The sequence below is a fragment of the Bison bison genome, unplaced genomic scaffold (genome assembly GCF_000754665.1).
Source record: "Bison bison bison isolate TAMUID 2011002044 unplaced genomic scaffold, Bison_UMD1.0 scf7180017864327, whole genome shotgun sequence".
Classification (NCBI taxonomy): domain Eukaryota; kingdom Metazoa; phylum Chordata; class Mammalia; order Artiodactyla; family Bovidae; genus Bison; species Bison bison.
The window spans coordinates 5,391,938-5,419,194 of record NW_011494899.1 but is presented as its reverse complement, the minus strand read 5'-3'; the positions used below and the strand labels follow the sequence as shown (position 1 = coordinate 5,419,194).

The following is a 27,257-nucleotide window of genomic DNA, read 5'->3' as shown; positions in this document are numbered from 1 at the left end:
GCCTATACCGCCTGCTGCCCGGGCGCTCGGCAGCGGGTCAGAGGACGGCGGAAGGGCGCTGGGGAGCCGGACGGGTGGCCGCGGGCCGGACCGAAAGTGCGGGGGATAAGAGCTGCGCCGGACCGGAAAGCGGTGTCACTGCCGGCGCGGGAACGTAACCCGGACGGAAGTGGGGCTTTCGGCCTGAGCATGCGCCTTCTCTCCCCACCCCGCACCCTCCCCCACCCCCCGGGACCCCAGGATCTGGGCGCTCTCATCATTTTCTTTACAAATGAATTTTCCTTGCAGATGTCGAGTCTTGAGCTGAGCTCTGGCTGGATGGTTGCATCGTGTGTGCTTTCCCACGCACAAAGGAGGTTGCTCCCGTTTCTACCTTTCACCAGCGGGTGGAGAATCGCATACTGAGCCATGCGTGCTTAGGTGAGGCCACTCTGGAGCAAATGAAGTTAAAAAGCATTCTCTCATGTTCCCTGTGAAGGAAAGTTACACGCTCAAAATAGCCTGGAGTTAAAACTCCCCTCTGGGTTCTCCCCACCATTCTATGCAAAACAGAACTCTCTCACCGGAAGGGAAAAAAATGGACATTAAGGTTGATTACACCCAGCTCCCAGCCGGTCCCAGCCTCTGGCCGATCTCCAGAATTCCTTGCCCCAGCCGTTTAAGAGATAACTAGCCCGAACAACCTTGGAGAAGAACAGGCCCCCTTAAGACAGTAAATGTCCACATATATGCCTATGTATACTTACTCATTTCTTGGGTTAGTGCAGCAGCTCACTAATCTCACCTCATTAAAGGTGATCTGTTCTTGTACAGTGCCCCTCTCGTTCTTTTTCCGAACCTTACCTCCTCTAACTCCCTTACCCTGCACATCGTTTGTTACCTGAAACAGAGCCACACCCAGACAGCTATGACATTGTGCTGTGCTGCCACTGGAAAAATGGAAGAATGAAATCAACATTTAGCCTATGTGTTTTTAAGATTGTGTTTTGCAGACAAAGTAAACAAACTTATGGTTACCAAAAGAGGAAAGGGGTGGGAAGGACGGATAAATTGGGAGTTTGGGATTAACAGACACTACTATACATAAAATAGATAAACAGCAGGGACCTACTGTCCTACTGTATACCCCAGGGAACTCTATTCAATATCTTGTAATAACCTATAATGGGAAAGATTCTGAAAAAGAATATATATTCTATATATTTGAGTTTATCTGAATCAGTTTGCTGTACACCTGAAACTAACACAACACTATAAATCAAGTAAATTTCAAGTAAAACAAAAGATTGTGTTTTGTTTCATTAAGCAAAAGGTTAATGAAAGACAATCCAAACAACCTTCTATGTATAATATATATCATGATACAGTCACATTTTTAAAAACAAGTTTATGGTGGTATATTTGACATTCCATAAACTGCACATATTTAAAGTATACAATTTCGATGAGATCTGACATACATGTACACCTGTGAAACCATTACGAGGATCAAGATTATGAACACATCCGCCACCTTTAAAAGTTTCTTTGCACTTCTAATTCTGCCCACACAGCCTCATTTCTTAGGAAACAGTTGATCTTATTTTCTGTCACTACAGACTTGTTTGCACTTTCCAGAATGTTAAAGAAATGGAGTCATACAGAATGTACTATTTTTGGCCTGGCTTATTTCATGCAGCATAATTATTTTGAGATTCATCCACACTGTTGCATGTATCAGTTGACTCTTTTGTATTGCTGAGCATGTTTATACGACGACTGGCTTATCCATTCACCTTTGGTGGGCATGTGGGTTGTTTCCAGTTTGGGGCTAAAATGAATAAAAACTGCTCTGAACAGTGAAGAGTGCCAGAAAAACGTGTACAGATCTATGAATATATGTTTCCACTTTTTGCATACATTCCTAGGTGTAGAATGGCTGCAGCCAAGGTGGGTATGTTGTTGTTGTTGCTAAGTCACTTCAGTCGTGTCCGACTCTGTGCGACCCCGTAGACGGCAGCCCACCAGGCTCCCCCGTCCCTGGGATTCTCCAGGCAAGAACACTGGAGTGGGTTGCCATTTCCTTCTCCAATGAAGGAAAGTGAAAAGTGAAAGTGAAGTCGCACAGTCGTGTCTGACCCTCAGCGACCCCATGGACTGCAGCCTTCTTGGCTCCTCCATCCATGGGATTTTCCAGGCAAGAGTACTGGAGTGGGATGCCATTGCCTTCTCCTGGGTATGTAGCTTAACTTTTTAAGAAATTGCCAAACTGTTTTCCAAAGTAGTTATATGATTGTACATTCCCATCAACAGTGTATGAGAGTTCTAGTTTCTCCACATACTCTTCAATACAGTGTAGCACTCTTTTCAAATTTTAGATATTCTAATAGGTGGGTAATGGTATCTCATGAATAATCATGCTGAGAACCATTTGGGGAAGTGTAAGTTCAAGTCTTTTGCACATTTTAAAATTGGGTTTTTTAAATTATGAGTTTTGAATCTTCTTTATACATTATGGATCACTTCACTTCAGTTGCTCAGTCCTGTCCGACTCTGCAACCCCATGGTCTGCAGCACGCCAGGCTTCCCTGTCCAACACCAACTCCCGGAGCTTGCTCAAACTCATGTGCATCAAGTCAGTGATGCCATCCAACCATCTTATTCTCTGTCGTCCCGTTCTCCTCCTGCCTTCAATCTTTCCCAACATCAGGTCTTTTCCATTGAGTCAGTTCTTTGCATCAAGTGGCCAAAATATTGTAATATTATAAACTAATAGTGTACTTATAGTATTGGAGCTATAAGATGGATCTGATCTACAAATACTTTTTCCCAGTCTATACTTTGACTTTTCTTAATAACCTTTTGAAAAGCAGAAGTTTTAAATTTTAATGAAGTCCCATTTCCATTTTTCTCTTTAATGGGTCATGCTTTGCTGTTATATCTAAGAAATTCAACCCAAGGTCATAGATTTTCTCTTGTATTTTCTCCTAGAAGTTTTATAGATTTAGGATTTACAGTAGGTCTATGATCCATTTTGAGCAAAACATTTTGTATGGTGCGAGGTGTGGGCCCAAGTTTTGTTCTGTTTGCATGTGTGTGCTTAGTCACTCCAGTCCTGTCCAACTCTTTGCGACCCCATGGACTGTAGCCCACCAGGCTCCTCTGTCTGTGAGATTTTCTAGGCAAGAATACTGGAGTGGGTGGCAGTGCCCTCCTCCAGGGGATCTTCCCGACCCAGGGTTCAAACCAGAGTCTTTTGCACTGCAGGCAGATTACCACTGAGCCACCTGGGAAGCCTGTATGCATATGGCTATCCAATTGTTCTAGCACCATTTGTTGAAAAGATGCTAATGCTTTCTGCACGGAATTGCCTTTGTACCTTTGTGGAAAATCTGATTAATTCTCTATGTATGTGTCTTTCTGGACTCTATCTTTTTCCATTGTGATACCACACTCTTGATTACTGTTGCCTTATAATAAAAACCAGGTAGTGTAGTCCTCCAGTTTTTTCTTTTTGCTATATTCACTATTTTGTTCTATTTTTTTAGATTACACGTATAAGTGATATTATACAGTTCTTTCTTTATAAAGAATGTTTTGGTTATTCTAGATCTTTGAGTTTCTGTATGACTTAGAATCATCTCAATTTCTACAATAAAGGCTGTAATGATTTTGATTGTCATAATATTGAATCTGTAATCATCTTGACAATATTGTCTTCTGATCTATGAATACAATGTATCTCTCCACTTATTTAGGTCTTACTTAATTTATCTCAGCAATATTTTTTTAATTTTGGGGAAATGTTTTTTACCAGATTTATCCCTAAGTATTTCATATTTTTGGTATTATTGTGAATGGTGTTTTTCTGATGATTTGTTGGTAGTATATGGAGTACAACTGATTGTCCTATATTGATCTTTTATCCTACAACTTTAACAAAGCAGATTTCTTTCCATAATGTGAGTGGGCCTTATTCAATCAGTTGATGGCTTGAACAGAACAAGAAGGAATTCTCAAAAAGATGGCCTTCAGATTTGAACTGGAGCCTTGGCTCTTCCTGTTCTTCAGCCTGATAGCCTTCAAATTTGACCTGTGACATCTGTTCAAGAGTTTCCTCCTGAGAATTTTAAGGATTAATACACAGAAAGCATTTAAAGCAGTGCACAGTACAGTCAGTAAACGTATGCTGCTGTAAGTTCTACCATCATCATTACCACTGTTATCAATATAACTGCTGTCTTTAGTACCCATTCACCCTGCAAGACCCCCCCTATTCCACAGCAACACTGCACATTTAATCTTCCTCTTTAACACCTGTCAACAGGGTCAAGTAATAATTTGTAAACCTCAGTTCAAAGTAAAAATGCAGGCCCCTGTTAAATGAATAATTTCAAGATGTCAGTAGCAGAACAGTTAAGTCAATTATGGGGCCCTATTCAACTATTCGGGCCTCCCTAGTGGCTCAGTGGTAAAGAATCCACCTGCTAATGCTAATGGGTTCAATCCCTGGCTCAGGAAGATCTCCTGAAGAAGGAAATGGCAACCCACTCTAGTGTTCTTGCCTGGAAAATCTCGTGGATAGAGGAGCCTGGCCGGCTACAGTCCATGGGGTCATAAAAGAGCTGGTCACAACTTAGCAGCTAGACAACAATAAATTCAACCACACAGATCACACACCCATAAAGCTAGCCCTGCCTGCCAGCATCAGAGATGATTCCTATCCAAGATGATAGCTTCCTACTTCTTGAGCTTCCCATTAAAAACCTGCACTTCTACTTAATTTCCACAATATTCTCACCTAATTCAGGCATTTAAAAATATATTCAGGATGGGAAACTTCCTGGTGGTTTACAAGTTAGGACTCGCATTCCCACTGCAGGGGGTATAGGTTCCATCCCCATGGGGGAGATAAGATCCCACATGCTGTGGCAGCCAAAAAAAAAAATACAAGAATACCTTAAGAGATGTTGCTTTAAACCTTCTCCAGAACAGTTAGCAAACCCAGAGAGAAAAAGAGGATGGGCTGTTGCTGTTTTAGTCACTCAACAGATAGTCACTGAATACCGCCCATAACTCAGATTCTGAGTGATTATCTACCAAATAGCAGAATATTCATGTAAGTTCTGAAGAGTTTAAAATGTTCGAAGTTTCACTTAAGCAATTCATAATACAAATCAAAATTTCTGTATTTACTCATGAAAGCCCTTTTCTGAACCCTAGAATGAAGAAGACAGAAACAGCAGAGCTTCCACCATTTCCCAGCTCGTATATTAATCAATGAGTGACAAAAACCCTGCTGTAAACCACTGAGATTTTGGACTCATCTAGTACGACAGCATAACCTATGGAAAACTAATACAGCAGCCAAGTCTCCCATCATGCAAACTAGAGAAACAGCAAAGCCTATTTTCATGCAGAGTTAATGAAGTCCTTATACAAAAACCAGTGATAACTTGAGAACTAATGAAACAAACACGAGGGGCAAAGTCATCAAGAAATGAAGGGTTAGCCCAGAAGGTTGAAAGGAGGAAGTCATACTTGAATGCCATCTACTCTCATAGACTTCGAACTTTTATATTTCTATACAATGGAAGTAAAGCAGAGAACAGCTCAGGTAAAGTTTCATTTTACAAAACCCTTTTACAATCACCGTCATTTCACATATTGAGACCCAATATGGTACAGTGCCCAGGAGTCCCAAGTTTTCTGACTGTAAAGTCTCTTCTTTTTCTTACATCACAGTAATTACTTGGTAATTAATGCAAAGCACTTTTTTAATCATAATAAAATGATGGATGGAGAAGCCCGGATAGTTCTAACAAGCATAAAATCCGCACCTACACAGCGCCGAGGACTTCAACTCGCAAGCACCCCCCTACCCAGGCATCACCCAACAGTCAGGCAGGACAAAAGCTTACGTCAGCAGAGTGCTTCCCCTCCCAGACTTTTTATCCTCCACCCTTCCCGAAAGGCCAACTGGCAACCAGAAGAACCAACGAGAGGAGCGCGAACGTAACTGGACGGCTGGGCATCACGTGATAACCACAGGGCGTGGGATTTGGCTCTGAGCAGACGGAAGGGCAGCGCTGAGGGTGGGGCTGGCCTAGTGGGGGAGGGGGAATTGGAAGCTTGGGGGAGGAGCCTATGCACCAGCCACTGTCCGAGTTCTGCCAGCAATCGAGTCCGAGTGTCTGGTTACTACCGTACCGCCATTCGTGCGCCGCGGTACTACAGAGTCGCTGGGTTGCGGGCCTGAGTAGCTGCGCGCGCGAGCGGCAGCAGGGAATGGAAACAGAGAACGCGGGCAGGTAAGGCCGGGGCGGAACACCGCCCCTCCCCCCGCGCCCCTCGCCGCGGGGCAGGCCGCGGGCGCGCGCGCGCACACACGCGCACACACGCGCACGCACGCCGGGGTTCCTTAAGGCCGTATGGTCCCTGTAGCAAGGTCCGGGCCGCGCATGCGCACTGACGGCCTGCTTAGGCCACTTTTTACCTAAGTCCTTCCAGACACCTAGCTGACATTAAAATGCGGTCGTAAGCAACCTGCAGTCTCCAATTAATGTTTCTTCCCGGATACCTTTCTCCGCTACATTTCCTTCACCCTCCATTATCATGCACAGCTGTAAGGATGAAGTGTCACATGTATCACTGTGTGTGTGTGTGTGTGTGTGTGTGCGCGCGTCGCTCAGTCGTGTCCGACTCTTTGCGATTGCCATTCCCTTCTCCAGAGGAACTTCCCAACCCAGGAATCGAACTTTGGTTTCCTGCATGGCAGGCAGGTTCTTTACCGTTTGTGCTACAGGGAAGTCTCTCTGTAGACTTTATGTATCACTCTAGGAGTTTTAATCTCAGAGTTGTAGGTTTACTGTGGCTTTCTTCCTCAACGGTGTACCTAAGGGGCACGAGGTGGATAACGTTGCCATTCTAGAGCTCTTGAATTCTTAAACTAGGAATAACAGTTCCAATAAGTTGTCTAAAATTGTGTTCTAGTGGTCTTGGGGACGATCTTAAGTATTTACTTGTCATGTGCCCTTTGGGGAGTGTGAGGTGCGTAGGGACTTTTGCAAAAGCAGAGATTTCGAAATTGGAACCTCTGATGGAAAGCCAAATGAAAAACTAAGTATAAAGGAAAAAAAAGTTTACATCAGAATACAATACTGTTAGACCTCATTAAGAATTATCCTGATTTGGGGCTCTAAACTTGGGGAAGACACTGAAGTTCTCTGGGCCTGTTGATGTCTGTAAAATAGGGCGTCTGTGGAATCTGGTTCTGACATGCTGTGAGTCAGTGTTAGGTGGAAGGGAAGTGCTTTAGTAACCAACAGAGATTGTCTTAGAGTTTAGGGAAGGAGATAAAGTGCAGACTTCATCCTGACATGAATCAAATCCTGAAATAAAGAACTCCATTTCTTTCCCTAAAGAACTTTACAAATAAAACTTGTGGAAATCTCTCCTGTCTTTATAATCTTCATTCAGATCAGAATTGAAACCTGGGTAAACGCCTACCATCAAATAGATTGCAGTCACCTCTCTTATATCCATAGATTTGTTCCAGGCCATTCGGAGACACCAAAATCTGTATGCTCAAGTACCTTAAAAAAAATGGCAGAGTCCAGTTGGCCATTGTGTAGGTTCTAGAATGCACACGGGGAGTGTCTTACAGCAAAGTAATAGGTTTCTCTGGTACAATGTTTAACTCAAAACTGTCTGACTTCTATTTGGTCTTAACTGAATCCATTGGGTTATAGACCATTTTTTATTCTGACAATATTTTCACTTTGGGAAGTATGGGTAACTCTGTGTTAATACTCTAAGGAGTATTTTGTTGGGGATTCTGAAATGACTCAGGCCCCTGGTAATCCTGAGAAAGTAGTGCTTTGTCATCCTTGACTTTGTGCTCATCATGGAATGTTTGGTATAGTTAATTTCCTTTTTATTTTGGAAGAAATTAATTTCAAAAAACTACATCTTACAGATGTAGACCCTTTTTTTTTAAGAATGAGAAGAGAGTTCAAGAGTCTTAAAAAGTACTAACAAGAGAGAAGAAAAGGAAGAAGAGGACCCGTGTATGTTTCTAATGAGCTCAAGCATGAAAAAGAGATTTACCAGAGATGGGAAGTAGGATGCTGAATCAATAACTGGAAAGGTGTGAAACAGACCACTGAGAATACAGACAGGAACGATTAACCTTCAAATGAGATTGGAACTTTCTAGAAATGCTAAAGAGACTAAGACTCTTCATTAGTGTAGAGGTTTGGGTTTTCTTCCTAGTTCACTGACATGTTATTAGATGACAGAAAACATAAGCACTTAGTTCTGATTCTGATTTTTCTTTTCATGTTAAGAAAATTGAATGTAGATGGAAAATGGCAAATGGATGTCTGTAAGAGAGATGTAAACCTCAAGATCAATGAGGGCATTTAAGAGAAGTTTCAGCTGCTTTAGCAGAAATCATGTTTCCTGGCCCAAATCAGTTGTATTTCAAGTGAGAGACAAGATTACAACATTCTTTAAGAATCTGCAGAAAACAGCGGAGGGGCCTTAAGCCCAAATATAAACACATGGGTCTCTTTTATTTTCCAAAAGTAGACTCTACCATGGAATTTATTGACTTTGAACCTTAGTAAAATTTTTATTTCTCAGTGGTTATTGAGCATATTTAAAAGGATACTGATCATTAGGCAAAAATGTGAGTTGAATAAAGCAAGACCTACCCAGCTAGGTTCTTTCCCCTTTTGATAATGATACTAGGTTAGATAGCATCAGAAGGAGATGACAGGAGTACCTAAAATATTTCATCATCTCCTGTTTCCTCCGTTTTTGTTATGACAAATGTATTATATACCAGGCACTGTTTGGGGATTTTGTTTGCTTTTTTGTTTTGGGTCACATGGCTTATGGGATCTTAGTTCCCCAGCCTTTGCCATCGGCAGTTGAAGCTGAGTTCAAACCACTGGACCACCAGGGAATTCCCTACCAGTCTCTGTTTTAAGTGTTCTATATGTGTTAACTAATTTAATCCTCAAAATCAATAAATTAGGTGCTTTTCTTCCTATTTTACAGATGTGGAAGCGAGAATGTGAAAAGATTAAGGAACCTGCCTACAGGGTTAGTTAGTGGCAGACCTGAAGTTTGAATCCAGGCAGTGTAACTTCAAAGTCTAATTCCACTGCCTCTTGTGGGAAGATGAGGATGGGATGGTGGTGGTCATATTCAGTTCAGTTCAGTCACTCAGTCGTGTCCAACCCTTTGCGACCCCGTGAACCGCAGCATACCAGGCCTCCCTGTCCATTACCAACTCCCAGAGTTCACCCAAACCCATGTCCATTGAGTCGGTGATGCCATCCAACCATCTCATTCTCTGTCATCTTCTCCTCCTGCCCTCCACCTTTCCCAGCATCAGGATCTTTTCAGATGAGTCAGCTCTTCGCATCAGGTGGCCAAAATATTGGAGTTTCAGCTTCAACATCAGTCCTTCCAATGAACACCCAGGACTGATCTCCTTTAGGATGAACTGGTTGGATCTCCTTGCAGTCCAAGGGACTCTCAAGAGTCTTCTCCAACACCACAGTTCAAAAGCATCAATTCTTCGGTGCTCAGCTTTCTTTATAGTCCAACTCTCACATCCATACATGACTATTGGAAAAACCATAGCCTTGACTAGACGGACCTTTGTTGACAAAGTAATGTCTCTCTGCTTTTTAATATGCTGTCTAGGTTGGTCATAACTTTCCTTCCAAGGAGTTAGCATCTTTTAATTTCATGGCTGCAATCACAATCTGCAGTGATTTTGGAGCCCCGAAAAATAAAGTCAGCCACTGTTTCCACTGTTTCCCCATCTATTTCCCATGAAGTGATGGGACCAGATACCATGATCTTCATTTTCTGAATGTTGAGCTTTAAGCCAACTTTTTCACTCTCCTCTTTCACTTTCATCAAGAGGCTTTTTAGTTCCTCTTCCCTTTCTGCCATAAGGGTGGTGTCATCTGCATATCTGAGGTTATTGATATTTCTCCCAGCAATCTTGACTCCAACTTGTGCTTCTTCCAGCCCAGCGTTTCTCATGATGTACTCTGCATAGAAGTTAAATAAGCAGGGTGACAATATACAGCCTTGACGTACTCCTTTTCCTATTTGGAACCAGTCTGTTGTTCCATGTCCAGTTCCAACTGTTGCTTCCTGACCTGCATACAGGTTTCTCAAGAGGCAGGTCAGGTGGTCTGATATGCCTGTCTCTTTCAAAATTTTCTACAGTTTATTGTGATCCACACAGTCAAAGGCTTTGGCATAGTCAATAAAGCATAAATAGATGTTTTTCTGGAACTCTCTTGCTTTTTCGATGATCCAGCACATGTTGGCAATAGTGGTCATATGGGGTGAAATCAAAACTGCTTTACTACCGAGAATCAAAGGCAGACGGAAGAGAGGTCTATACTGATGTGCCATGTAGTCCTCCTACCCCAGCTTTTCACAGTTTAACAGCTTTGAGGTGGTAATGGCATGCTGATAAAATACTTGAGTGACCCAACTCTGGGAGGGGTTTCTGGAATTGATAGACTGAGTTAGAATCCAGGTTAGTCCCAACTGACTAGAATGTGAAGCATCTTTTAGTGTGAGATGAGGGAGCAGCAGTGAAGGGCAGTTTTCACTGATGATAAACTCAGTACGAATCAACAGTATAATGTGGGTGCCAGGAAAGCTAATGTAATGGATTTTGTTATGTGTCTCCAGAATGAAGAATTTGATCACTCTGCCCAGTTTCGGGTCAGTGAGGCTATGGAGCATTTTTATTTTATCTTAAGCTCCAGAAAAATGATCATATAGTGAGGAAACTTGAAATTATGCTGTATGCAGAAGAGTTCAATAAATTGGGGGTTCTGGCTTGTTCTGTTTTTAAGTCCACAGTATCTAAATAGACTCTGCACAGCAAGCACCCCGTAATGCATGGTGAATGCACACATTCCCACTTAGCAATATTGAATGTAGACTTTAGATATTTTAGTTCAGTTCAGTCGCTCAGTCATGTCTGACTCTTTGCAACCCCATGGGCTGCAGCGCACCAGGCTTCCCTGTCCATCACCAAGTCCCAGAGTTTACTCAAACTCGTTGAGTCAGTGATGCCATCCAACCATCTCATCCTCTGTCGTCCCCTTCTCCTCCCCCCTTCAATCTTTCTCAGCATCAGGGTCTTTTCCAGGGAGTCAGTTCTTTGCATCAGGTGGCCAAAGTATTGGATTTTCAGCTTCAGCATCAGTCCTTCCAGTGAATATTCTGGGCTGATTTCCTTAGGATGGACTGGTTGGATCTCCTTGCAGTCCAAGGGTCTCTCAAGAGTCTTCTCCAACACCACAGTTCAAAAGCATCAATTCTTTGGCTCTCAGCTTTGTAGTCTTTTAGATAGCTAGGATAGTATTTCATCATAATTTATGTAATAGTCCCTTTTGGTTGAGCAGTTAGTTTATTCAACAATGATATTTTGTAAGTGTTCAGTGTTTATATGCTTGTTTAAATGAAGGTAATAAAATGTTGCTGTGTTGTTTGTGTCTATCCAGAATTCTTATGTTGAAACCTCTAAGCCCCAGTGTGAACATTGGGAGATGGGGTCTTTTGGAGGTGATGAGGCCATGAGGCCCAAGCCCACCTAAACGGGAGTAGTGAAAGAGGTCCCAGAGAGACCCCTCACCCCTTCTGCCATGTGAGGACACAGCAAGAAGGCAACCTAAAATGAGCCAGAAAGCAGGTACTCTCCAGACACTGAGTCTGCCAGCACTTTGAACTTGAACTTTCCAACCCCCAGAACTGTGAGACACAGATATTTGTTGTTTATAAGCCACTCAATCTGTGGTGTTTTGTATAGCAACCTGAAGGGACTAAGACAAATATATTTAGGGAAAAAGCAACTTACATCTTTTTTTTAAATTTCATTATACATTAAAAATAAATTTTATTATTTTAACCAGCTTTAAATGTTCAATTTAATGACTTTTATTATTTTTTTAAAATATAAACTTATTTTGATTGGAGGTTAATTACTTTACAATATTGTGTTGGTTTTGCCATACATCAACATAAATCTGCCACGGGTATACACGTATTCCCCATCCTGAACCCCCCTCCCACCTCCCTTCCCATTGAACTTACATCTTCAACTTACATCTTTAGAACAGTGGAAAATGACTGAGGATTAAAGAAGTTACTCATCTTAGAGAAACCTCCAAGTGTTAAGTTTTTGAAATACAGCAAAATCCAAATTAACTGGACTCCTTACTTAATCGACTGTGTGTGTTTGTATGTGTGTTTGTGTGTATTTTGAGAAAGACAGTTCAAAAATGCACAGTTCATCAAATTTCAGACAGTGGTAGAAAACCAGTCCTTTGAGCACTGTTCAAGTGAAGAGGGTGTTCTGTGGAGGCTAGGAGAGAGTAGAGGGTTAACTGCAGGCAAAGGGGAGAGGTGCAAAACCATCATCCTGAGGACAGACATAGATGATAAGGGGACAAAAGTCAACAGGGAAGTAAAATCATTTGTCATGCTCTTGAGTTGGATATCAGGGAATTACAGAAAATTACAATGTTTCAGGGCCTCTTCTGAGTCTGGACAGATTTGGTCCTATTTCCTGCACTTTCTCCTTATATGTGGAAATCACAGAAATCTCCCCCTCATTTTCATGGGGAGGGAAGGGAGGTCCTGAGAGGGTGAATGGCTTAACTAACTGCGCCTCTTCTGCTGTCTCTCACACAGAGAAAAGTATTGTTATAAACACTGCAGAATTCTGATACGAAGGGGCAGTTATCCTATGTTTATATACACAGCAAATGTATTTAGGAATTATATCCACATTAAGTTTGAAATAGGTTCATGCTGCTTCCAAACTTAACCTTTATCAGATAATAGGAATGAAATTATCCAGAATTGCAGTTCATGAAGGTTTTCGTACATGTGGAATGCCGTCTTCTGCCAAGTAGTAAGAATGTTGTAGGCCACCCTCTTTCCTTTTGTTCCAGCTATTGTTAGGAAGCTGTGAAGATGATCAAGCTAAATCAAATGCTCAGAAAGAGTCTATTTCCTCAGAACTTACACATTCTATTATCCATAGTCTTCTCTATTTCCTTTCTAATTCATCTTATGATAAAGTGCCAGGGATAATTTTAGAACAATTGAGGGACACATCTATATTATAGACAAGTTTCTGAATTTTTTTTTTCTAAATTGATACACATCTCTAAAATAAGACCGCATTTTCTCTTATTTTTTTACTTTTTTGTCAGCCAGTTGACATCTAAAACTTCGATTCTCAGTTTTTGAACCTCAGAATTTAATGATCTGATAGTATGCTAACGGAGCCACATTTTGGACATTTTTTAAGTTCACAACCCTTTTGTAATGTGAACGTTGTTTCCCTGATTTATATATTTTGCTGCTGCTGCTGCTGCTGCTGCTGCTGCTAAGTCGCTTCAGTCATGTCCGACTCCGTGCAACCCCATAGATGGCAGCCCACCAGACCCTGCCGTCCCTGGGATTCTCCAGGCAAGAACACTGGAGTGGGTTGCCATTTCCTTCTCCAATGCATGAAATTGAAAAGTGAAAGTGAAGTCGCTCAGTCGTGTCCGACTCTTAGCGACCCCATGGACTGCCGCCTACCAGGCTCCTCCGTCCATGGGATTTTCCAGGCAAGAGTACTGGAGTGGATTGCCATTGCCTTCTCTGTTATATATTTTAGTAGTGGATTTTTATGAAGTACTCAAAATGGGACAGATGGGTGAAACTCAGAGCCGTAACAGTAAACATGGGGGAGAGTGAGACGCCGTCCTGATGACGCTGTGACAAGCTAAGAACAGACCTTCCCACACGCTTTTGGCCACTCACTCACCATGACCACAGGAGTGTTCTTTTATATATTCAGCTGAATGGGGCTCTTGGCGTCTCAGGACCCTGTTACTGGCCACAATCAAAAATCACGTTATATCTTACTAGAATTTCCAGAGGGCAGCCACACGAGATCGCTCGACTAACTCAGCTATATCTAGCTCCTCATTAGAATATCTGAGTCTTTAACATGGAACAACTGGTTCATCCAAAAGTGCTGTGAGTGTTACTAAAGAAAAGTGTGAACAAAAAGGACATTTGACTTCATGCCAGGCAAGGTTTAAGCCCTTCGCTTCTTTTTAATTTTACATCTTAATTTCTAGTCCTTTCCTACATGCTTTCTCTACATGCAGCCTTGGCTCACAATGCCGTTTTGTATTCTTTTCCACTTTATATTAAACATTCTCTGTGCTTTTAAATATTAATAAACTTAATTTTTGTAACTGCATAGTATTCTCATGTTGATGTTCTGTAGTGTACTAAATCACCATATTGTCTTTATTTTTTGTATAAATCGAAAACTATATTTAAGGAAATAAAACTCTTTTAAGATAGTTTAATATCGTTCTCACTAATTCTTCACCTTTTCTTTACCATCTTACCCCTTAGAGATAGCTTGAAGCTAAAATGCTTCTCCAGTGGTTTGTCCCTTGAGTTTGGGCCCCAGTCTTTCTTTCAGTATCCAGTGCTCTAGCCTGGCTACTCCGCCAACATTCTGTGACCCTGTGTCTGCATGGGCCATTTAAGTTCCTTCTGGAAATGTTTTGGTTTGCCTTTTTAAAAAAACAAAAAGCATTTTATTAAGATATGATTTACATGTTGTGAAGCTCACCCGTTTACAATGTACTAGTTTGCCTTTTTTTTTTTAAGTGCGCCTTTTTAACCTCTGCTTTCTGAGCACCCTGTTTTCTTTCTCCACACGTTACAGGAAGAGAAAGCCATTAAGTAGAGTAGCTTGTCAGAGAAAACATGGCTTTTCTCTGCAAATGGTAAACGTCGTTACTCATTTTATTTCCTAGTGCTTTTCTTCCTTCTGCATGTTTAATGGCATTTTTTGGCATCAGCTGTCACTCGAGTTTCATAAAACGTGTGTTTACTTCCCTAGCTCTGTGCTGATAGCAACAGCTTGCAGTAGTAATTTATAGCCCCCAGAAATACTTTTTGGCAGTATTGTGAAGGCCTGTGTTCCTTACACTGAACAAAACACTTTAAACAGCATTTAAATTGTGTTCAGAAGAGAAGTTTAGAGTGGTCTTTCCCATAAATTCACAGATATTTATAGAAAGATATATTTCTAACCCTCATTTAATGGCAAAAAATCCAGCGACCATTAAAAAACAGATGGGGGGGTAGGATGGGGAGATGGTGGTCAAAGGCCACAAAGCTCAAGTTATAAGATTGACAGGTTCTGGGGATCTAGAATGTACAGCGTGGTGATTCTAGCCGATGATCCTGAGGGATGCACTTGAAAGCTGCTGAGAGAGCAGATTTGAAACGTTCTCACCACAAAAAAGAAATGGTAATTAGGTGCCCTGGTGGAAGTGTTGGCTAAGGCTTTGGTGGTGATCATTTTGTAGTATATGTGTGTCAGGTCAGCACTGTTGTACACATTAAACCTAAACAATGTTGCAGCGTATCAAGTATATCTCAATAAAGCTGAACATAAAAAGGTTACATTGCAGAGGATTTCTGTGACAAGAGAATTAGATACTGAAGGTAGGAATACAAATTATTTTTGTGGATATTTCAACTCTGTATGGGTTTGTGGCCTTTCAGCTCTGCCGGAAAATTCCCATGATCTCATTTCAGGGAAAGTATAGGCTTGCCTAACAGGCCTGGTAAGTTTTACTGATGACACATCAGTGTGTAAGAGTTCATTACAGTTGGTTGGTAGGCACCAGGTGAAGACTGGGTAAACGTATATAGGGGGATAGATCTTCCACCTCTCTTTGCTCCTGTTGTCAACTCTAAATAAATTCTATAATCTGGTTAGAAATGATTGAATCCTGGGGGTTTTTAAGAGCAGATCATTTAAACTTACATTTGGGTAATTTTGTCTTCCTGTCTTATCCTTAATTGTTCTTTCAGCTATTCTCTTCAGCAAGCTCAAGCTTTTTATACATTTCCATTCCAACAAATGATGACTGAAGCTCCTGACATGGCAGTTATAAACGCACAAGAAATGCCAGCCGAAGTTCCTGCCCCAGCACCTGCTCAGGAACCCACACGAGGTAGTTTTCGCCAGGATAGTTTGGAAAATTGCCATGGCATCAGCCAACTTATTTAAGAAAGGGTTTAATGATGAATTTTAACTCTGTTTTTGTGTTAAAAAATTTAATCTACATTTTAAGTACTTACTAGGTTTCAGGCACTCTGATAGGTTTGGGGGGATAAAAGAACATCGCTTCTGCCCTCAAATCATCTCATAGGAGAAAATAAAAGTGAATGTGAAACTCCTCAGCACACCAAGTGGTGAAGAGGAATACAGGATGCTGTGGGGCTGGCACCTAACTCGGACTGAGGCTCAGAGGCAGCTTCATGGAGCTCTGAAGTTCAAGGGTGAGGGAGCAGTACAGGAAGAATGGGAGGAGGAAAGTTCCAGGCTGAGGGAGTGGCATGCATCAAACTATAGACGTGAGGAAGCATGACATGGTTGAAAAACCTAATTCTCTGTCATTGGAGACTGGAGTGGAGCAAAGAAGTAGTGAGAGAAGAGTCTAGATAGGGGGCAAGCAAGGCTTGTTTAACCTAAAGAATGTGTGTTCTATTCTGAAGGCAATAGGAAGCTATAGACAGAATGAAAACAGAGAGTGACTTAATAAATAGACTGACATTTGAATATTCTAGAGAATAGACTGTAACAGAGATATGTAAAATATATATCTAAAAATGTAAATAAAATAAGATGGTAGAGAGCAGGGCAGAACTTGGAGGTATGGCCATGTTAATGGATTTCATGCAGGGGGATGAGGAAGATAGAGGAGTCTGGAAGTCACTCCCAGGCAGTTGGAAGAAGGAGGTACCATTCACCAAGACAGAGAGTTGGAAGAGAAGGACAGATTAAGCAGTGGATGGTGGGGAGAGGGTAATGATTTCCCCCGTGCATCAGTGTGGTGTGAGGAGAGTGCTGAGTTTCCGTTTATGGTTGCAGAGCACGTGTAAGTCCACTGCGTTGAAGGTCCCCCTGCCTTCAACTCCTCTGTTTTTCTGGGCAGGAAGCACTAGGACAGCTACAAGCTGATGGAGGTGGATCCCTTGGCACAGGCAGTGGCTGAAGCAATGTGAACAGAAAAGAGGATGGATGGAAGGCTCAGATGAGAAAACGCCAAATAATAGTGGAATAGGGTGGGGGCCTGAGAGATGAAGAGCCGTATTAGGGGAGTTGTGAGTAAAAAGGCAAGGCTTCTTGTTGGATAATTTTATGTCACTGGTTCTTGTCCACGGGTAATTTTCCCCTGAGGGGCTTATGGCATTGTCTGGAGACACTTGGTCATCATGACTGGCAGGATGCTGCTGGCATCTAGTGAGTAGAGGCCACTGTTGCTAAATTATTCCACCTAAGATGTCAGCAGGGCCAGGGTTGACAAACTGTTTAAGGTCCTGAGATCAGAGTCCTAGTCTTACCTTTAGACAAACACTGCCAGCCCAGAGAGTTCATCCCTGGCATCTCTCAATTCACCTCCTCAACTGTGTGAAGAACAGAGTATACACTCAGTTCAGGGGAAAGAAGCCCGCAAACCATTTGAAGTTTTCTTCTGCTGGAAATTATGGGGAAACTGAGTTAAAATGTTTCCTTTCCTCCCTGTTTTTCTATTTGTTCATTTATTTATTTACATATTTACATTTAGAATTCTTATAAATGGTATGTCCCTGGAGAAGCCATGATGCCAGGTAAGAGTGTATGGAAAATCAATCTGTGATTGTTAAGGATCTCTCATCCCAAGAACTGCCAGCAGAGGAAGGAAGGTGGGGTTGGGACCACAGAGACCCAGTTCTCCGGTGACGGAAGGGGGAGACGTTAGAGAGGAGAGTGATGTCATGAAATAGAAGAGAAAGCTAAGGATATTAGAAAAGGGTGACTTTTCTGGGAAAGCTGCATAAAGTTTGTAAGTTAAGGTTTTCTGCAGCTATATCCTGGAAATCATTGTGTTTCAGAGACTCCTCCAAAAGGAAGGAAAAGAAAACCCAGAACAACAGAACCAAAAACACCAGTGGAGCCCCCAGAACCTGCTGAGGCCAAAAAATCTGGCAAGTCCACAAAGTCAAAAGAAAAGCAAGAAAAAATTACAGACACATTTAAAGTGAAAAGAAAAGTGGACCGTTTCAATGGTGTTTCAGAAGCTGAACTTCTGACCAAGACTCTACCAGACATTTTGACCTTCAATCTGGACATTGTAATTGTAAGGATTTTGTCCTCCTTTGGGTTTATAAGTAGCATTGGTGGATTAATGTGACTTAACCATATCCTTGCAAAGAGCATTTTGCTGAAAAGAACCGTTTCTGAGAATCCTTATGGTGGTAAATGGTGTCACCTTCTTCAGGTTGTATCATATGGGTGTGTTTAAGATGGTGGGCTCTAGGGCAAGGCTGTCTGGTTTCAGATGTTGCTATGTGGGTGTATGACCATGGACAAGCTTTAGCCTTCCTGAACACTTAATTTGCTCGTTGATGAAGCAGGTGTGATGATAGGATGGAGTGGGTCCTCTGGCAATTACACGAAATGATCCACATGAATCACTTAGGTTGCATGACACTGTGGTTTCTCCATGAATGATAACACTGATTTTGAACTTTGATTTTTGTCAGTAACTGTAGGAAACATCAGCATGTAGACAACTATGTAGGTGATGTAGAGTCAGCTGCTTTTGGGGAGCTGAGAAACAGACTTAAGCTGGACATGAGCTCTGGTTGATTGATTGTTCCAGGACAGTTGGGAGTGAGGGTGCTGGGGATATAAGGGACTTAAACTGATTTTTGAAAGCAACAGCAAGGAGTTCCCCACTGGTCTCGTGGTTAGGATTCCAGGCCTTCACTATCAGGGCCCAGGGTTAGTCTCTGGTCAGGGAACATTCCCCAAGCCACACAACGCAGCCACAAAGGAAAAAAAAAAAGCAAAACTTTAATATAAAGGAAATCTCTTTCCTCAAAATGGAATGCTTTGTTCAGGTCAAGAGTAGATGATAAAGCTTTTGATGCTGGATTAAATTTTTATTTTAATCAATTCACCACTCCTCCACAGAAGCCCTAAGACATAAGCCTACTTTTCAAGACTAAAATATATAAACATTTTGTTTTGTAGATTGGCATAAATCCAGGACTGATGGCTGCTTACAAAGGGCATCACTACCCTGGGCCTGGAAACCATTTTTGTAAGTGCTTAACCTTCTTTTACTATTTTACTTTTAAACTAGATGTCCTTGTTAATAGTTTGGGTTTGTCTGTTTGGTTTTTTTAAACCAAAATATGTTTTTAAAAAGAAACTGGTTGAGTAAGTATACATATATCTTCTCAATGTGTGTGTACAAAAAAATGAAAGGTGTGAAATCCTCTGACACTTAACATTTTGGTTTATAAGAGTGGAGGGATATGGAAAGGAATACTTTCTCTTTTGTTTGTTTTCAGTGAGTTTTACTATCTTTTTTTAAAACAATTTTTTCTTTTCTTGGTTGTTATCTACAGAATATTAACAGTAATCATGCCAATGCAGACACAAAACTTAATACCTTTCCAGAGTTCTACTCATCTTATTAATTAGGAGAAATGAAATACATTGGCCATCATGTTGTAGTAGTTAAGAAATGCTCTGATTGTAGACATTCTCTATGGATAATTTCCATCAAGCAGAAATTAATATTTAAGACCCTCATACTTGTAGAGTGAGCTTTAAAACCAAGTATAACTCCTGTTGTATTATCTTATATATAAATCATCTTATGCGATTTATGGGGTCGCAAAGAGTCGGACACGACTGAGCGACTGATCTGATCTGATCTGAACAGACAATCAGGAGTGCAACAGATTATCAGGAAACACTAGCTGATTATCTTAGTGCAGCATTTAAAAACTTCTAGGACAGGGGACTTCCCTGGCAGTCCAGTGACTCAGCACTTACACTGCAGGGGCCATAGGTTCAGTCCATGGTCAGGGAACTAAGATCCTACATATATGCAGTGCAGCCAAGAAAAAAGAAAAGAAAAACACTTTTAGGACAAATGATAGTAATATATTTTTAGAACTAATAACATGTTGTCTCCATTATTTGAAAAAAAAAATTTCTAGAGATATTTCACTTTTTATTTTCTCCTCTGTCAGTATGTCTGAAGCCCTGAGTCACTGGTGTATATTTCATCTGTTTGGGGTTTTCCAGGGGCAGGTGGTGTTACTTCCAGTTGTTAAAAAGCTAAACAATTTCAGAGTTTACTACGCTGCCTGGCTGTATACTCAACAAGCGTTTCCTTCGACCCCCTATTAAAAAGAGATAAATAATAGTGATATCTCATAAGATAGCTATGATGATTAAATGAAATAATCCATATGAAGGACTTAGCATAGTACCCAGCACATAAAACTGCTTGGTATGGTATTTGACCTATGTTATAATTTTTTAAATATACTAAATCTTTTTTCTTTTTTTTTAATTTCGAGAATAGACCCACGTAATTCATGAGGCAGAAAAACCTTTGACTTACAGAAATAAACTGAACTTTTTCTAAATTAAACTCTCTTGTTCACAGGGAAGTGCCTATTTATGTCAGGGCTGAGTGAGGTCCAACTGAGTCACATGGATGATCACACTCTACCAGGGAAATATGGTATTGGATTTACCAATATGGTGGAAAGGACAACACCAGGCAGCAAGGATCTTTCCAGGTGATTATGGAACATTCGGTTTGATAGGTTGGTACCTTGGCCATACTTGTGCTGTACACACTCCAGGAGCATGCTAGGTATCTAACTAGTTCAAGCTGAGGATAGCAGTTTTATGATTTGCTCTTTTATTGAAAGCTGTCTGAATTTAGCACATTATAAATACTGCCATATTTATATTTTGACTACTTTTTAATTCAATTTTAGTAAAGAATTTCGTGAAGGAGGACGTATTCTAGTGCAGAAATTACAGAAATATCAGCCACGAATAGCAGTGTTTAATGGAAAATGTAAGATTTACTTTTAAATTTTATCTTTTTTCTTCGATTAACATTATGGGCAATGTAAATATATTTGTATTTCATTTTAGGTATTTACGAAATTTTTAGTAAGGAAGTTTTTGGCGTAAAGGTTAAGAACTTAGAGTTTGGACTTCAACCCCATAAGATCCCAGATACAGAAACTGTAAGTCCTTAAAACTGCATTTGTAAATCAGATAAATACAAATTTTTCTAGCTGGTTTTCCCTTTTTATTTGTTCTGTCCAATTGTAATTTTTGCCATTAAAAAAAAAAAAGCACTGTATTTTGTGGAAACTTGAACTAATAGTTGCAGATTAATTCAGATACTTTTACAGTTACATTAGAAAAAGAAACATTTGTCAGATAAATGCCTTTATAACATTACATTAGTTACATTATTTGGCCAAAATATTGAGAGGAGGTTGCTCACATGCTGCATTCAAAATACATTTAACAGGATGTTCTTGCCAAATGCCAGTAGGTTAGCCCTTATTCAGTTGTGAAACAAACATGTAAATATAGACACAGTCCTGATCAGTGAAGCTGCTTATCACCCTTTGTTGGTGTATCTTGGCCCAGTCTCACATTAGAGCCATAAAAACAGAACAGTCCAGTCGCAGACAGGCATCCTGCCAACCTGACTGGCATTTGGTGCTGTTGTCCTTATACATAAGGGCATCATACAATAACACATTGGTTTTAAAACTCTATATAAATTTCTGTGGACTTTCTGCAGACATTTGGTTCAAATTTTGCTTCTTAAATATAGTTTTAAGTTTTGTTTACAACTTCTGAAATAAAAATACACACACACAGACTTCTGTGCTGTAGATGATTTTTTAAATGATAAGCCAATGTGCCAACAAGTTTCTGTGGAGACCTCGGAATACAGTTTCTGCCGCCAGTATATATTTTAACTTCATTTGTAATTTCTTCTGTTTTTAACTAGTAAATGTATAATTGATAAAGTAGGTTGTAGCACTGATCACTCTTTAAATAAAGGCGTACCCTTGTCTCCTTGGGTAAAATTTCAGAGATGATTCACTCCTTCCTGTAGAAAGAGCATTATTGTCCCTGAAATGCCAGAGGAGCCTTGGTATATCTCTTGGGACGTGTGATCACAGTAGTGCAATAATAAGTGAATCGGAATCACATCGAGATAGGTAGCTTTGGCTCCTACAATGAATCATCTATGAGTGCATTTGTCTTATAAAATTTACTCTTTATCATGAAATATTCATAGGTATTGATGATGTTAGTGATCCAGCTTTGAAAAACATCTGCTTTTTCAAGTTTCTGGATCACTTTAATTGAAGGCTGTCTTGAGATTGGAAAAATGTGCTATTACAAAAACCTGGTAGCATTTGTACCTCTGAATCAGGCTTTTCTAAATACTGCATAAGCAAAACAAAATAAGTCAATAATGGTTTGGGGTTTTTTTCTATAATACATGGTATAGAGGCCAATTTAAAAATTACAAAAAATTGCAACCGGAAAGTCCATGGTTGAGCACAGTCTCACTCTTTTATATATAAGATATATATTTTGATATACTCTATGAAGGACAATTTGTCACCATCTCCAAAATGATAAATATCCTGCTTTCTGGCTATTCCATTTCTAGAAATTTATCCAACAGTTACAGTCACATATATTCAAATTTAAATATGTACAAGGTTTTTCACTACAGTTGATAATATTAAAAGATTGGAAACAGCCTAAATGCCCATAGGTAGATGCTGGTTAAATAAATTATGAAACTACTACACAGCTATAAAAAAGGGAACTTATTCTGATGTAGATACCTGATACAGAGTTACCTCTGAGAGACATTGTTGAGTGAAAAAGCAGGGTGCAGGACAGGGAGTACAGCATGTTACCATTTGTGTGTTGTTTTTTTTTTAACTTGATTCTAAATTAATGGACTATCTCTGGAACTAGCAGTGTAGATTGCCTTTGGGAAGAACTAGGTGGATAGAAACATAATTAGGAGGGAAGACTTTTCATTGTATAATTATATGCCCTTTTGTACAAACACTGAGGGGGAAAAGACTCATTGGTTTTGATTTATTGACTTTGTAATAAGTAAATATTAGAAATTTGAACTCAAACACAACTGCTGTTACTGATTTTGCATGTATTGATATGTGGTAAGTATCAAGTTATTGATCCAAAGAAAAAGAAGGTTTCTAATCTCAATACGGAGAAGGCGATGGCACCCCACTCCAGTACTCTTGCCTGGAAGATCCCATGGATGGAGGAGCCTGGAAGGCTGCAGTCCATGGGGTCGCTGAGGGTCGGACACGACTGAGCGACTTCACTTTCACTTTTCACTTTCATGCATTGGAGAAGGAAATGGCAACCCACTCCAGTGATCTTGCCTGGAGGGTCCCAGGGACGGGGGAGCCTGGTGGGCTGCTGTCCATTGGGTCACACAGAGTCGGACACGACTGAAGTGACTTAGCAGCTAATCTCAATATGAGTGGATTCAGTAGAATTATAAGATTTCTGTAACTGTAAAATGTTATGATTCTAGCTCTGCTATGTGATGCCATCATCCAGTGCAAGATGTGCGCAGTTTCCTCGCGCCCAGGACAAAGTACATTACTACATTAAGCTGAAGGACTTAAGAGACCAGTTGAAAGGCATTGAACGAAACACAGACGTTCAAGAAGTGCAATATACATTTGACCTACAGCTCGCCCAAGGTGTGTTACCGTTAATCAGTCCTGTTGTTCGCGTCATGTATATCTACCTTATAGAAAGTATGTTGTGAGTTTAAAAGCAGTAGAAAAGAAAATGGTTTATTGGCAGCCAGAGTGTTCTGATAACAAGTGTTAGTCACTTATAAAATCTCCTTTTATCAAGGGCTTCCAGTCTAATATGAGTGTTCCTACACATGCTGAGAAGCCAAGCAGGAGTGTAGGTCACCTAAAATAAAGCCTCATAGGCTTTTACAGTTCTTAGGAGTTTATTTTGTTTATGTTAAAAAGAGTTTAATGTGAAAGTTGTTTCCGTGGATGTGAAATTCAAGAAAAAGATTTATTCTTGATAATTGCTGAATAAGGCTATCTTCAAAATTGTTACATAAAGTCAGTTTTAAATCCCTCTTACCCTCCTCACAGAGGATGCAAAGAAGATGGCTGTGAAGGAAGAAAAATACGACCCGGGTTATGAAGCAGCGTATGGTGGTGCTTACAATGAAAACCCCTGCCTTGGTGAACCTTGTGGATTCTCTTCAAATGGGCTGGGTATGTCCCCTCCCCCTTGTTTATTCCTTTCAAAGACTTGGTTTTGCCAGGATTCGGGGAAAGAGGGTTTTTTGTTTGTTTGTTTTAAGAGAGAGTTAATTACTGAAGAATGGGAATAGAAATACAAAAATCTATTTAGTGACTGGGGGACTTCCCTGGTAGTCCCGTGGTTAGGATATCCCCTTACAGTACAGAGGGCCTGAGTTCGAGCCCTGGTTGGGGAGCTAAGATCCCACATGCCTTGCAGCTAGGAAACCAAAATAGAAGCAATATTGTAACAAATTTAATAAAGACTTTAAAAATGGTCCACATCAAAAAAAAAAATCTTTAATAAGTCTATTTAGTGATTTAGAGTGAAAATTCAATGGTTATTTGATGTTCAACTACACAGGCTTTTACAGCTCATTTACTTGAAGTTACAGACTCGAAGTCCTCCTTGGTGCATTTCCCTCCTTGAATAACAAGAATTTATCAGTCCTGTATCTTAGAATAGAAATTTAAGTTGTATTCAAGAAGCTTGCTTAGCTATTTTAGTAGCAACTCTCCTATAATAGACTGTTAAAATCTCCTAATTATATCACTTAAAGCTTTTAAATAGAGTAATGTTCTTCTCCTCCCTCCCACACCCCCATCCCAGCTGCTGACAATGGAGAATCAACTTTCAGTGACATTCCGAATGGACAGTGGATGACCCAGTCGTTTACAGACCAGATCCCTTCATTTAGTAATCACTGTGGGATGCAAGAACAAGAAGGAAACCACGTTTAAGGATGGTGTTTTTCAGCCCTGCTTAAATGCTGCAGTTTTAATGCAGTTGTCAAGTGGCCCTCGGTTTGCTAGCTGAAGCATTTTATTTGTATTTTATTCGGGTGTTGTGATCAAGGTACAGTGGAGTCAACTGTACAGTCCTAAGTAGTTTGGAAGGAAAAGGGGTTTTTCTGTATATGAGTTTTTATATTTGAATTAACCATCATTCCAGCTTTTTTATAAAACTGTATTTCATTTATGAAGAAATTAATTTTCTTTTGGGAGTCACTTTTAACCTGTAATTTAAAAATGCAAGAGTCTGCATCTTGACACTTGACTATGAACTGTGCGTAAACTTAGATGCACCATTCTCCCTTTTCATGCCTAAGAAGGGCATGCTGCTAATAAGATTCCTGCTGGTAAAGAGGCAAGTGTGCTGATTTTCATCTGTGAGGTTAACCCTTGGTGGAGTCTCATCTGGTAGTTTTTCACAGTGTTTAATGGGCTTCCTGAGTTGTGTTCACACTCAGGCCTCCTTGCTTTACCAGTGGTGAGCATTTGTGAGGTTGTTTGCAGTAGAAATACAGAGTGTGGCCTTGCAGCAGCAAGGTTAACCCAGCCTTACCTGCCAGGGCGTGAGTCCTGCCTTTGGTCCTCTCACCCCCATCTGCTGATCCTCTTGTAGGAAGAAACTATTCTGCTGAGATGGTAAGTTCCAGAGAATGCAGAAAACCTTTTAAACTTCACTACTTCATCTGTGTTTTACTTGAGAGACATAACATTTGATAGGAAGGAGACTGAACTTCTCTCTCAGTATCTACCACCATTCTAATTTTATCCTCCTTGACTTTCAGCATGTAACATAGAAATGATGAGAAATGAACTTCCAGGTTGAGTAACAAGAGGCTGGAGGTTGTTTGATAATCTTATTTAAACTGGTGCTTTATGTACATGAGATGTACTAAAATAAATAATACAGAATTTTTCTTGCTAGATAAATCAAGTAAGGCAGTAATTTTAAAACAATTATCTGCATCATTGCTGTTTGTTACTGTGGACTAAGTGAACCTCATGTCAAGGTTAGTTTGAAGTAATGTACTTTTGTGATTTTCTAATGCATATTCCATGGTGCTACAAATAGTCCTGACTACTAGGCCTGGTGGATATCAAAGCTGGGTATTCAGAAATGCCGCTTGCATTTACTCCTGATCACATCTGAATATTCTGATTTTATTCTTACCCAGGGAGCATGTTGTTTGTCAATATGAAAATATTTATGAAGTTTTTTTTTCTAAAAGATTATATAGCCTGTTCTTTTTATAATAAGAGATACAAATTCTTGTGAATTTTAACATGGTTTTTAGCTGTAGCCATGATGGATTTTATTTTTCCTTTAGGTCAAGCCATGTAAAAGTCATTCATGTTATTTAAATCATGTACTGTATTGCTGTTTACATGGATGTTTTGTGCGGGTGCTTTTACGTGCCTTGCATCAGGGATTAGGAACAATTTAATTATTTTTTCATGGGATATGTAAAGCATGTAACTAGGTATTGCTTTGGTTTTTAATGATTGTAATCTTTACATAGATTTTTGTTTGTTTGTTTTTTGAGTGGAGAAAATATTCTTTAAATTATGATGGACACTCACTAGAGAATGGGTTTAAGGATTTTTCCAAGCATACAATAATGGTGTTTTTCATTAAATATGACAGACGAATAGTACATGTTGATATACACTATACATGAGAATATGAGACTCTTTCATTAAATAATATTGAAAAAGTTTTAAAATTCATTTGAAAGTCTGATTGTTTTTTACAATAAAAAATATTGAGAATGATTATCCTTAAGTTGCAGTGTTTTCTGTAGCAAGACTCTGATTTTCTTTCCCTTGTTAATCTGAGATCAGTTTACCTGCTATTATATTTAGCATGTAGAATAATAGATTATGAAAATCATTAAAAGTCTATGAATATTTTATTTTTTTAGACATTCCTGTTTTAAATAGAATATATTGTTCTACAGAAGACAATATTGGCAACTCATTAAAAAAATACCTACATGTAAAAAATACATTTAGAAATTTTTTAAATTTATGGCTGTAATTTTCATTCAGAGTTAATAAGCAAATTGCTGAAACCTAGCTGGGTTTCGGAGAAGGCAATGGCACCCCACTCCAGTACTCTTGCCTGGAAAATCCCATGGACGGAGGAGCCTGGTAGGCTGCAGGCCATGGGGTTG

General features: G+C 40.1%; 2 protein-coding genes across 2 annotated transcripts in view; one reads left to right on the top strand and one right to left on the bottom strand.

Annotated features, from left to right (window-relative positions):
• Nucleotides 1-139, bottom strand: part of LOC104998312 (chromosome unknown open reading frame, human C12orf73) — a 6,947-nt gene extending 6,808 nt beyond the window's left edge. Inside the window, exon 1 of the mRNA XM_010853419.1 lies at nt 9-139. The gene's annotated coding sequence lies outside the window, so the exon portion shown is untranslated. The remainder of the gene's footprint in view (nt 1-8) is intronic.
• A 5,965-nt stretch (nt 140-6,104) lies between these two features.
• On the top strand, nt 6,105-26,859 carry TDG (thymine-DNA glycosylase). Its single transcript, XM_010853418.1, has 10 exons — nt 6,105-6,290; nt 15,937-16,079; nt 18,004-18,248; nt 19,148-19,217; nt 20,583-20,718; nt 20,923-21,005; nt 21,086-21,180; nt 23,553-23,724; nt 24,142-24,267; nt 24,905-26,859. Exons 1-10 carry the CDS (start codon nt 6,127-6,129, stop codon nt 25,033-25,035), a joined length of 1,365 nt encoding a protein of 454 aa, XP_010851720.1. The 5' UTR covers nt 6,105-6,126; the 3' UTR covers nt 25,036-26,859.
• Nucleotides 26,860-27,257: the final 398 nt, after the last annotated feature.

What these genes read in the sequence shown, in the direction of transcription:
- TDG (XM_010853418.1), top strand. Translation starts at nt 6,127, where the DNA reads ATGCACCAGCCACTGTCCGAGTTCTGCCAGCAATCGAGTCCGAGTGTC. An exon ending in TGCTCAGGAACCCACACGAG is followed by an intron (nt 16,080 to 18,003) that starts GTAGTTTTCGCC and finishes ATTGTGTTTCAG; the next exon opens with AGACTCCTCCAAAAGGAAGG. An exon ending in ATTCTCTTCAAATGGGCTGG is followed by an intron (nt 24,268 to 24,904) that starts GTATGTCCCCTC and finishes CCCCCATCCCAG; the next exon opens with CTGCTGACAATGGAGAATCA.